The sequence below is a fragment of the Ictidomys tridecemlineatus genome, chromosome 5, assembly GCF_052094955.1.
Source record: "Ictidomys tridecemlineatus isolate mIctTri1 chromosome 5, mIctTri1.hap1, whole genome shotgun sequence".
Lineage (NCBI taxonomy): Eukaryota > Metazoa > Chordata > Mammalia > Rodentia > Sciuridae > Ictidomys > Ictidomys tridecemlineatus.
This window is the reverse complement of record NC_135481.1, coordinates 25,666,477-25,679,522: the sequence shown is the minus strand read 5'-3', so window position 1 is coordinate 25,679,522 and position 13,046 is coordinate 25,666,477. Positions and strand designations below refer to the sequence as shown.

General features: G+C 31.5%; 1 protein-coding gene across 5 annotated transcripts in view; it reads left to right on the top strand.

Annotated features, from left to right (window-relative positions):
• Positions 1-13,046, top strand: part of Tex9 (testis expressed 9) — a 41,555-nt gene that overhangs the window by 10,988 nt on the left and 17,521 nt on the right. For 2 of the 5 annotated variants that reach the window (XM_021726922.3, XM_021726916.3), the window contains exons 5-9: positions 1,475-1,523; positions 2,332-2,414; positions 3,784-3,956; positions 6,510-6,592; positions 7,008-7,181. In XM_021726922.3, the coding sequence (XP_021582597.2) occupies positions 1,475-1,523; positions 2,332-2,414; positions 3,784-3,956; positions 6,510-6,592; positions 7,008-7,181 (562 nt within the window). The remainder of the gene's footprint in view (positions 1-1,474; positions 1,524-2,331; positions 2,415-3,783; positions 3,957-6,509; positions 6,593-7,007; positions 7,182-13,046) is intronic. The other 3 variants (XM_021726917.3, XM_040274504.2, XM_078049579.1) reach the window with 3 other exon arrangements.

Here is a 13,046-nt window from a genome sequence, read left to right as displayed (position 1 = left end):
TATGATTTCTATCCTTTAAAATTTGGGCTACCTTTATCTATACAAATATTGGTATTATAATTTATCTTCTCAAAGGTGAATTATGTAACCAAAGCACCTTCTTCTTCTCATTCTCCTTCTTCCTTTTTTAAATAAAGTAGAGCTTTGTGGTTATATGTAGTAGTTGGGTTCATCCCGACAAACTCACACATGCATGCAAATCAGTTTTGATTCACCATCCTCCACTTTTCCTTGCTGATCTCCCTCCCCTCTTCCTTTCTCCTTCCTCCATTAGACTTCTTTCACTCTTCTAGTAATTTTTATTTATGTAATCTTATCCTTCCCTCCCCTTTTCCTTTATTTTACTCTAGCTTCTGCATATAAGAATATTCAACTTTGAATTTCTGAGTTTGACTAATTTCATCTAGCATGATATTCTCCATTTCCATCCCTTAACCAGCAAATAATTTCATTCTTTTTAATGGCTGAGTAGAACTTTATCACATATATACACCACAGTTTCTTAATCTATTCATCTATTGATGGACATCTGGGTTGATTCCATAATTTAGCCATTGTGAACTGTGCTACTATAAATACTGATGTAGCTGTGTTGCTGTAGTATGCCGATTTTAGATCTTTTGGTAAAATACCCAGGAGTGGGATAGCAGGGTCTTATGTTGGTTCCATCCCTATTGTTGTTTGAGGAATCTCTCTACTGCTTTTCAGAGTGGTTGTACTAGTTTGCAGTCCCACCAAAAATGTGCAAGTGTTCCTTTCCCCCCACAACCTCATCAGATTCATTGTTGTTCACATTCTTGCTCTTTGACTTTCTGATTGGAGTGAGAAGAAATCTTAGTATAGTTTTGATTTGCATTTCCCTGATTGCTAGAGATGTTGAACATTTTTTTTTCACTTATTTATTGGCCTTTTGTGCTGCTTCTATTGAGAAATTTCTGGTTGGTTCTCTTGCCCATTTATTGATTGGGTTATTTATTTATTTATTTAGGTTTAAGTTTTTTGAATTGTTTGTAAATTCTGGATATTAATTCCCTATTAATTGGAGGGGTAGCTAGTCAAGACTTACTCCATTCTGTAGGTTCTCTCTTCATTCTCTTAATCATTTCCTTGGCTGTACAAAACATTTTTAGTTTAATGGCATCTCACCTATTTATTCTTGGTTTTATTTCTTTCACTTTGGGGCTCTTATTAAGGAAGTTGGTACCAGCATCTAAATGATGGAGCAAAAAAGCACTTTTTTTCTAATGATACTCATTCAAAATAAATTAATATGTGGATAACTAGAATTAAAGCAGAACATAGTTCTAAAGATATAATAAATAAAATCAATTATAAAAATATAATTCTATATAATTTGTTAAAAGTAAATTAACATGTAGATAACTAGAATTATAGCAATAGTTGTGTATGTTGAATTTCATTGTCTCAGATTAGTATCATCTATTATTAATGTGTAATATTTGCTTTTGTGTAGAGGTCTATTATCGTCTGAAGAAATAGTTCATCTGCATTCAGAAAGTAAGGTATGAAATCAAACTTTCTGTGAATGCAATTACATTCTGTAGAATTTAGGTTTTTAAACATACAGAGAAGGGCTAAAACTTCATAGAAATAGAATATACTTAACATACTTAAACATACAGAAAAGGGGTATAACTCGGAGGAGGTAGAGTATGGACCTTGATACTCAGAAGGGATGCATTCATGAAGTGTTGCTTATTAAATGAATAATTTTGCCTCATAATTTCATTGAACAATTTGGAGGACAGTGGAAATTCCAAGTGGAATGAGTTTGTAACCTGAGGCTTTTCAGTTTTCTCTCTGAAGTGTAATCTAATAGAAAACCTGAAAGAGAAAGATACTTGTATACAAAGAAGGTGATTTTAATGGTTTATTCATTCATTTAAATATCTGCAGTGTAGAGATCATTCTTCCAGGTACTGGGTATATTGGGATCTATAAGTTCCCTACCATGAATATCTGGGCCAAGGGAACTGCATACTTACTTGAAGGCCAGGGAAGGCCTATGTAAAGAATAATTCATTAGTGAAAACTAGATTTCTTGAGACAAAGCATCCAAATATAATATTCCACTAACTATGCTAAATATCCTTGAATCTTTGGGACTCATTTTATTGCTGAATCTTTGGTCCAGATAATATAGAGGTCTTTTCCAGGTACATAATTGTGGGATTCTTGAAAATACAATTGAATTAATTTTTTGAAAATAGCTAGCATGTTTTTGTAGCAAAATAGCAATTCAGTGTGTTAAAAATTGCTTTCCCTGGCAAATGATTAGACTAATCAATAATTTCAATTCTTTTCATTTAGCCAAAGACCAAAAATATTGGTTCTGTAAACAAGGTTCAAAACAAACTGCACTCTGCAAATAAAGGAATTAAAACAAATTCAAGGTATAGTGCAATTTTAAAAGTATTACATTCTTTATTAGTTTTATAGAATATAATATATAATATACCCAAAATATATAAAGTTACAACTACATGTATCTTATTCATATTTGGTAATTTGAAAACATTTTCTACACAAATGTTTTGTGGCAATTAATGAATACTTTGTAAAAGGGAAAATATTTATATGATCTGAAGAGAAACATTTTTTGAGTGTTTAACAGAATGCCATACATTATGATGTATGTTTAGATAAGAATGACTTGGCATTCTCTAAGACTGTAGTACGTTATAATTTACCTTCTGTTGGCTTTGGTAAAATGAATGCAAGATGATCCTTAGGAGCATAAAAAGGCACCCCAAAGGCTGTCTAGGATAGGAAACTTTGTAGAAAAGGAAGAGGTTGGATTGTAACAACCAATCTAATTTTTAGCAAGTTATGATATTTATATATCTGTTACCCAAACTGACACTCATATTAGAATTCGGGCAAACTCTTTGATTCTTGTCTTTTAATTGCTTAAATAACTTCAGTTTTATTAAAAAGAAAGAAAAATTAAAGTGAAAGGGATAAGAAGAGAGATACAAAAATACTGAAGAAAAGAACATATTCAGCATATGTTATATCACTGGAAAAGGTTAACTTGTTTTTAGATTTTACATATCCTTTTTTTTTGTTTGTTTGTTTTTAAAGAAAGGATTGTTTTTCTAGGCAGGATTCCGATGCCTTTTGGAACCATGGACTTGATGATGTGTTTGTGTGTTAGGCCTTGCTAGGGCCTAACTCAGTGCCTTTGTAAAGGCCATTTATTTTATAGTTATTCTTCAACTTCATGAAATAAACAAAAAATCCAGCTTTTTGATAAACTTTGATTCTGGTTACAATGTGTTTCTGTAGGTAGGAGAAAAAAAGTTGAGATAATCAAGCCAATACTATTCACTCTATAATTTTTTCTCAAGAGGTATTATTCTTTCCTGGTAGAATTATAGCCAGGCATTGTCAATTTTTTATACTACGTCTCCAGCAGCATGTAAAATTAAAAGCCACAGGCTGAATTTGATATAGGTGGCCAAGTTCAGTACTTAGTTTTTATGTTTATTTATTTGGAGGCAACGTCTAGACCAACTATCTTCGTAAAGCCATCTCTTAGCTTGTGTGTTTTATAAAGATCAAAAGTCTTATATAGTCCTTGAAAGTCTCAATCATAGATTGCATCATGAATTTGACATTTGTAATAATTTTGATCTGTTATTTGGGCAAGACCATATTTCCTTTCTGCATTTCTATCTTTATTTACACGCACCTCCACACATCCCACACACACATGCACATTTTATCTACATGCATACATATATATTTTTTGTATTTTAGTGTTAAATTGAAATACTCGGATATACAAATTGCTGATGATGTTGCCATTCCAGAGGATTTCTCAGACTTTTCTCTTTCGAAAACCATTAGCAAAATTGAAGGGCAACTGGAGGAAGAGGGCTTACCTGAAGATGATGACATTTTCTCCGGTGTGAGTAAAGACATTGGAACAGGTAGATTTTCTTTTGTCATTTTTTTTTCTTCATATCACAATTACTTAGAAAAAAATGATTTGGGCCAGGCGCAGTGGCCTATGTCTGTAATTCTAGTAGTTTAGTGGGATTGCAAGTTTTAAGGCCAGTCTTAGCAACTTAATAAGGCCCTAAACAATTAGGACCCTGTTTCAAAATAAAAAAATAAACAAGGGTTGGGGATGTGGCCCAGTGTTGAAGCATCCTGGGTTCAATCCCTAGTATGAAAAAAACAAAACATGATTTGTGGGAACATTTTGTGCATTTAAACTATTTATTGTGATGCCTTGGATTTGTTTCAGGACAATCTAATGGGATGTGGTGATGGGAGGAATGAGTGGAATTATAGATGAAATAACATTGACTGTGAGTCCATAAATGTTGAAGATGGGTTGACATTTGTAATAATTTCATGAACTTATCTTTCTACTTCTGTATATGTTCAATATTTTCTATTATGAAAAGTAAAAATGACTATAGTATTGTTTTGGGTTTATTGAGCACTTTTCAACTGAAAGTGTTGCATAGCTCATGACTAAAACATTAAGAAAGTTTCTCTGCTTTTCATTTATTGTTATAGTTTATTTATTGCTTGTTAAATCAATATATGCAGAGGATAAATGAATTAGCGATGTATCATCAGGTACAATAATCAGTTTTCTAATATAATTTTCTTTATTAATTCATCCTTTGAATACTACTGTAAGAATAATACTATGTTTAGATCATCTAAAAGCATTATAATATCAGTAATGGTCTGTTTAAATTATGTATATCTTCTTGGCAATCCGGGCACATCCTATGACTTAAGAAATTTGTCGATGCCTTCAATGTCTTCTATTTTATTAGAGTATAAGTTTTCAAAATAGTTTCTAATTATCCTCTGTTTTTCTGTAGTGTCTGTTGTGATATTACCTTTTTCATCACGTATGCTGGTAATTTGAGTTTTCTTTCTTCGTTAGTGTAGCTAAGGGTCTGTCAATTTTATTTTTTCAAAGAACCAACTTTTTGTTTTGTCAATTTTTTCAATTGTTTCTTTTGTTTTAATTTCATCTCTAATTTTAATTATTTCTTGCCTTTTACTGCTTTTGCTGTTGATGTGTTCTTCTTTTTCTAAGGCTTTGAGATGTAATGTGAGGTCATTTATTTGTTGACTTTTTCTTTTTTAAGGAATGAACTCCGTGCAGTGAACTTTCCTCTTAGTACTGCTTTAATAGTGTCCCAGAGATTTCCATATGTTATGTCTATGTTCTCATTTACCTCTAAGAATTTTTTAATCTCCTCCTTTATGTCTTCTGCAACCCATTGTTCATTCAGTAGCATATTGTTTGGTCTCCAGGTGTTGGAGTGGCTCTAAAGTTGTTAAATAACATAAGGGGAGCCAGCTATGTTATTGAAACAATAAATAAGACAAATGAGTATGTATGAACAGTTAATGCTGAACTGTAATAAGTACAATTAGTCGTGACTTCAGGCACACACTTAGCCCTCCTGTCATTTGAAATTTAGCAGTTTTGTTATATAATCATAATATTATCTTGATTCTTTGGAAAATTACAAGTTTGTATGTGTAATGATATTGAACTGCAAACTGGTCAGTCATAGTGGAGATATTTATTAAATTTATTTATTTATTAAATTTATTGGTCTAATTATTAAATTTATTAAATTTATTGGTCTAATCAAACTTTCCAGGGGTAATTGTGGTAGGAAAGGTAAGTGAAATCATAAGTCAGTTGCCCTTCAGTCTGTCTCTTTTTTTTAACCACAAATTTAATTTTTTATTTCTTTTTAGTTATACATGACATCAGTCTCTCTTAAGATGCTTTCAAGGAAGTGATGGCCAGACCATGGGCAGACAGTCGCTCATGCCCACAATGTTCCTGCTCCCATACAGAGAGAACCAGGACAAATGACCTTTATCTTAAATGCCACTTTTTTCTTATTGCTGAATTATCCTGCCACTCTCAGTATCTTCCTTTTTTAGTATCTTTGACCTAAGTGGAAGAATTTTCCCTTACTCTAGATGATTGCTTAGAATGGCTGGGTTATGTATTGGAGTAAAAGATTAAAAAGTAGTTTGGGAGCACAGGCTACTTTAAAAGATTTAAAGCTGACTTTTGCTAGAGAGGATTTGTGTTTGTTTCTGTCAGTCACTTTGGGACATTACTGTCCTGAGACCCCTGTCAATTCTGTTTATTGTGGACCACCTTATTGAGTATAAATTCAGTCTGCAAACTTATGGGAGTCTAGGAGCAGGTTAGATCCTCTGGAGAGATTTTTCTTCCTCCTTCTAAACTCAGTTCTAATGAGATGTGAATAGTTAGTTGCCTGTCGTTCCTTTCTGTTGAGAGGATTTATTTTTCATTCATCTTTGCCTTCAGAGTATTTAATGACTTTAGTGTCCCTTAACAGGGATCTACCTGTTTTGAGCTATTTTGAGCATTTTTTCCCTCTTAAAGTAGCAGTATGTCTTAAAACTGCTGATATATTAATTCAGCAAAAGACAGTAAGTGCAATTATTTAAATCCACAGAGGCACAGATCAGATTTCTAAAAGCCAAACTCCATGTTATGCAGGAGGAATTGGATAATGTTGTATGTGAATGCAATAAAAAGGTAAGATTTTAAAACTTCTTAAAAGAAATGCTCTAACATTCGAAGACATTTGAGGGCAGTTTCAATTATATTTTAATGGCTTTATTTTTAGCTATTATTCAGTTACATTTTGAATTAAAAATTATATATAAATACAGAACTTTATTCCAAAATGTTGAATTATCACAAAGCAAAAGAAGTTTTAAAAGTGTACTAATTAGAATTCTTTTTCAGACTTTCAAGGTAAGCTGTTAAACACAAATAAGCTATCTGACTTGCATTTTGTAAGATGAAAATGGAATATACTTTTTTCTTCATTAAATGGGTATAAATATCTCATCAAAGATTATATTCTGAAGTTCCTCTTTTGTTTTCTGCTTTGTTTGGATATGAACTCATGTGCATTTTGTCACACTATCTCTAATTTTGTAACTAGGAAGATGAATTGCAGGATTTAAAGTCTCAAGTAAAAAACCTTGAAGAAGATTGTGTGAGACAGCAACGAACAATTAATATGCAACATTCCCAAATAGAAAAATATAAAAATCTTTTTGAAGAAGCAAATAAAAAATGTGATGGATTAGAACAACAGTTGACTTTAATAGAAAGGGTAATGATTTTGCTATTTTTCCTAACTTAATACCAAAGATACATTAAAATTATTAAAGTAACATTTGTATAAACATACTTTTGGTTATTCAATTATTAGTATTTACCAAAAACAACCTAAATACTATATATTTCATCCATTTAATTTTTTTTTTTAGTTGTAGATTGACTCAATGCCTTAGTTTTTATGTGATGCTGGGATTGAACTCAGTGCCTCACACTTGCAAGGCAAGTGCTCAACTACTGAGCTACAACTCCAGCCCTGTAAAGAACATAATTCAGTAGCTTAGTATATTCATAGAATTACACAACTACAACCATAGTCAATTTAGGCCATTTTCATAACCTAAAAAAAAAATACTTTTGTACCCTTTGGTTACCATACCTGACCTCTCTTTCCCCAAATGCTTTGAGCCGTAGGCAACCACTAATCTATTTTCTGTCTCAATAGATTTGTCTATTCTAGAAATTTCATATACTTGGACTTATATAATATGTGCTTTTTAATATTGACTTGTTTTTAAGGTTGATCCATGTTGTAACATCAATCAGTATTTCATTCCTTTTTGTTGGCCAGTAATATTCCATCATATAGCTGTAACTCGATCATCATTTAGACATGTGGATTATTTTGAATAATGCTGCTATGAACATTCACGTACATGTTTTCACTTCTTTTGGCTATATACCTAGTAGTGAAATTGCTGAGTTATCTAGTGACATTATGTTTAATATTTTGAGGAACTATTCAGTTTCCTAAACTGGCTACACTATTTTATATCCCACCAACAGGTGGAAGGAGGGGTCCAGTTTCTTCACATTCTCACCAAAACCTGTTACAGTATATTTTTTATTGTAACTATTCTTCTGGTGTGAAGTAGTTACCTTATTATGTTTTTGCATTTCACTAATAAATGATGATGTTGAAAATCTTTTTATGTGCTTATTTTCTCTTTGTATCTCTTCTTTGGGAGAAATGGCTGTTCACATTGTTTGCCCATTTTAAAAACTGAATTTTTTATTATTGATAATAACAGTTCTTTAATAGGATATATATAGCTGTAAATCTATATAGAGCAGTAAGTCCCTTATCAGATATATAATAGGCACATATTTCTCTTAAGTATGTGGGTTGTCTTTTTTTTAAATAATGTTGCTACTACTCTCTATGTATTTTTAAAAATATTTATTTAGCTGTAGATGAACACACAGTATTTTTATTTATTTTCATGTGGTGCTGAGGATCAAACCCAGTTCCTCACACAAGTGAGGCAAGCGCTTTACCACTGAGCTAAAGCCCCAGCCCCTGTGGTTTTCTTTTACGTTCCTTAAAGTATCCTTTAAAGCATGACATTTTATCTAATATTTTGGTTGTTTAGACTTGTAGTGTCATATCTAAGGAAATAATATATTTTAAATGAACTCCTATTTAATTTTTTTCTATTAATTTACCATTGTGATAATAAAAATTCAATAATACTATATAGGATTACTTTGTAAAACTTGATGATAAAAATAATAATATAGAATGTACTGAGTTTTTAGTAAGAAAATATGCCTTCTTCATTACTACATTATTATGATTCTCTTTAGTATATTTGTATGAGAGCCTATTTTTAGGCATTTTATTTTGGTATAATTGACATTATCTTTGGTAATAATTTTAGTATCAGATTTATTTAGGCATAGTTTATATACAGTAAATTTGTTTTTTAGTATACAGTTTTGATAAATGCACACAGTTGTTTAACCATTACCATAATCAATGTGACATAGAACAATTCCATTACCCCCAAAATTCCTTGTAAATTTAGTCGAGTACTTCCCCTAATCCCAGCCCTGGTAAATCACTAATAGTTTGGCCTTTTCCAGTATATCTCATGTAAGTAGAATCATACAAACAATATCCTTTGAGTCTTATTTTTTCCACTTACCATAAAGCATTTGAAATTTATCCATGTTGCCCATTCCTTTCATTGCTGAGTAGTGTAAATGGTGAATGGATGTACCACAGTTTACCCACATATTTAGTAATGAAAATTGATTATAGTATCTAATAGTTTAAGTCTGTACTGTCCAATAAGATAACCATTTATGGGCAGGGGTTGTGGCTTAGTGGTAGAGTGCTCGCCTAGCATGTGCAAGGCCCTGGGTTCAATCCTCAGCACCACATAAAAATAAATACATAAAATAAAAGTATTGTGTTCAACTACAACTAAAAAATAAATATTAAAAAAGACAGCCATTTAATATTCATAGCTAGTCTAAATTGTGGTGTGCTATAGTTATAAAATAAACATCAGATTTTAAAGACTTATTATAAAAGAATGAATAATTTAAAATATGTCAATCTTTTTTTTATTCTTATTAGTTACACATGATAGTAGAATGTATTCAATCTTATTTTTTATATTGTTTACATGTTGAAATAATATTTTAGATATATGTGGTTAAGTGAAATAACATTATTAAAATTAATTTTGCCTTTTTCTTTTTAACCTCCTCAAAGTAGTTATTAGAAAATGTAAAGTTCATATTTTACTTCTGTCAGTTTAAGAAAAATAGATGATTAGTCTAAAAAAAAAGCTGTGACTGAGAGATCAACTTGTTTTTTTTGATAGTATAGGACATTGAACCCAGGGCCTTATGTGTGTTAGGCAAGTACTCTACCACCAAGACATACCCTGAGCCATTTTTTAATCTATCTTTTTATTTATTTTTCAGTACTGGGAATGGAACCCAGAGGCACTTTACAATGAGCTACATCTCCAACCCTTTTTAGAAAGGGTCACTAAGTTGCCCAGGCTAGCCTCAAACTTATGATCCTCCTGCCTTAGCCTCCTGTTACTGGGATTACAGGCATGTGACACTGCCCAGCTATACTGTGTTTTAATTTGCCATTTATCATTTGTCACCACACACCCAAGTACTAGCTTTATCACTATTTTAGTCTCAAATAATATTGAAACTTTGGTTACATATTTGTTCTTTGCTCTCATATCCTATCCTATGCATTATTTCTTCTAAATGTTTTCATGCATCTTTTTCAGTTTCTTGTCACCACTTGGTTCAAGCAATTACTACATTATTTTTGAACCCTCTTAATAGGTCATTTTATGTCCATTCTCTCTTTGTCATCCATTATATCCTGGACTCTTATCAAATAAATATTCTTAAAGGCAGCATTGCTTATACTCTTTCCTTTGAGGAAAAAGAGGAACAATTTTTTTTAATGTTACATAGTAGGGGAACTGAGTCCGAGTGGTTAAGCAAACAGAATTCAAACTGTTTTGTCTGATTCCAAAGTCTATATTCTCCCCACAAATGAGATCAACTATTTTTTAAATTGTGTATTGTTATTTTAGCAGCTGATAGTGACAGATGGATTATTTTCTAAATTATAAAAACAAAGCATTAGGCTTTTTCTGTTATTGATCTTTTTTAAAAATTAACTATATTGGGGAATGAATTAAATACAATAAGACTTTTAAAAATACAGTTCAATGAAGTTATTTTATTCTTTGCACTGGGAATTGAACTGCTTTACCAGTGAGCTACATTCCCAGTTCTTTTTATTTTTTATTTTGAGAATAGAGTCTTGCTAAGTTGTTGAGACTGGCCCCAAACTTGTAATCCTTTTGCCTCAGCCTCCCAGGAAAGGGCCAGTGAACCTGGTCAATGAGTTTTGATGAATTAACATATCCTTGTAACCATCACAATCAAGACAGAGAAAATTTGTCACTCTCCTTCAAATGTCCTTTGTACCGCTTACCCATAGAAACTTAGAAACTTCCAATTTCTATCCAGGGCCCCAGGCAACCAAAGATCTGCATTCTTTCACTACAGTTTTGTTTTCTCTGTTCTAAAATTTCATATAGATGGAATCATAAATATGCAATTTTTGTATCTGGCTATTTTTGTTCTTAATGTTTTTTAAATACATCAGAATTATAATATGTTTTGTGGTTCATTTCTTTGTATTGCTGAGTAGTATTTATTTGAAGATATGCCATATTTTGTTTATATCTTCACTAGTTTATGTGGGCATTAAAATTTTTTTCCAGTTTATTAAAAATAAAGCCTTTTTATTTCCATACACAAGTATTTTGTGTAGATTCATATTTTGTGAATTCATATCCAGCATCAGAATGTTGGATAAATGTTCTGAGTCTTATAGAAATTACATATTAAATTTTTAAAGAAACTGTCAAATAGTTTTCCAAAGTGATAATTGAATTTTGCATTCCCACTAACAGTATGAGAGTTCAGTTCCTCTGTCTCCTCATCAACACTTGATATTTTCAGTCTTAATAATTTTAGCTCTACTAAAGGTGAAGTAGTTTGTCATTGCAGTTCTTTATTTCCTTTCTGTTAATGTTTAACATCTTTTCATATGCTTATTGGTTATTCATATTTTTCTTGTTATGTATCTGTTGAAACCGTTTTTCCTGTTTGAAAAACACTGGGTTGTAGGAGTTCCTTATGCCTCTTTGTATAAGAGGTTAGAAGTGTATGTATTGTAAATAAAATGTCCTAGTCTGACTTGACTTGAATTTTCCTAACAGTATGTTTCCAAAGACAACAGTTTTAAATTTTGATGCATTTCATACATTATTTTCTCATTTTTTTTAAAATTCTCTCCAGAAAGCTCTGTCCACCCTAAGGCCATGAGGATTTTCTCCTACAATTTTTGAGTGTGTGTGTACACGTTTGTGTGTATAATGTAAAATAAAAATTACATAATGTCCTATCTTTGAAATTAATTTTATGGTATGAGGGTTAAGGTCAATCTTTAATTTTTTTTTTCAATTTGTCCCCCTTTGGTTACCATGTTACCTGTGTAGAAAATGCATTGACTGCATATACTTGTGGGTCTATTTCTGGACTCTGTTTTGTTAGCGTGAACTATGTGTTTGATATAATTCATAAGATAAAATTTGTAGGTAAAACCATGTGGAGTTTTCTTTCTGGAAGTATTGTAGTTACCAATTCAATTTATTTAATGCATATGTCTATTCTACCTTCATATTACTTTTTGAATCAGCTTTGGTAATCTTTATTTTCCAAGAAACTTGTCCATTTCATCTAAGTAATAAAACATACTGACAAAATTGTTTATAATATTCCTTTATTTATAATATAATTTATAATACTTATATGACCTACAATAATGACCCCTTTCATTCTTGATATTGATGATTTGTCTTATTTTTAATTAATTTAATGAATTTATTTATTTAAATATCAAGCATACTGCATTTTCTAATACATTTTCCCCCTTTCAGAGATGGTTATTAATGGTTGGTCTTCTTTCTTCAACTTTCCAACACCCTTTCCAGCCTCTGAGTTCATGACTTTGCCCTCTGTTTTATTAAGAAAATAAAAATCAAAAGATAACTTCATCATCCAATCATGAAATCTACCAGCCTCTTTGCTTCTATACCCATATATTGTACTCCCTGTTATAATGGATTATTACCTCTTCTATTTAAAGCTTATCCTTTAATTGTGTGTGGATCCCATACCCTCCTACTCAAGGATTTTGCATCTTGCCATTATCCTGCCTTTGTCTTGCAAAATTAAAATTTATTGGATTCTTTTTCGTGAATATACAAACAAGCCATATGATTCTCTCTCTCTCTCTCTCTCTCTCTCTCTCTCTCTCAAACCTGTTTAGATCTCACATCTCCTCCCACCCTACATCATTGCTACATCTTCCACAGCTGCCAGGATTTTCATTCCAAGTCTATTCTTATTCTACCTTCGTTATTTGTTTCTGAAACTTGATCTGATCAGTTATTTATCCTTATCTGATTTTTCTCACCTAAATTACTGTGGAACTTTTGTGACTTTCCCAGTGTTTACT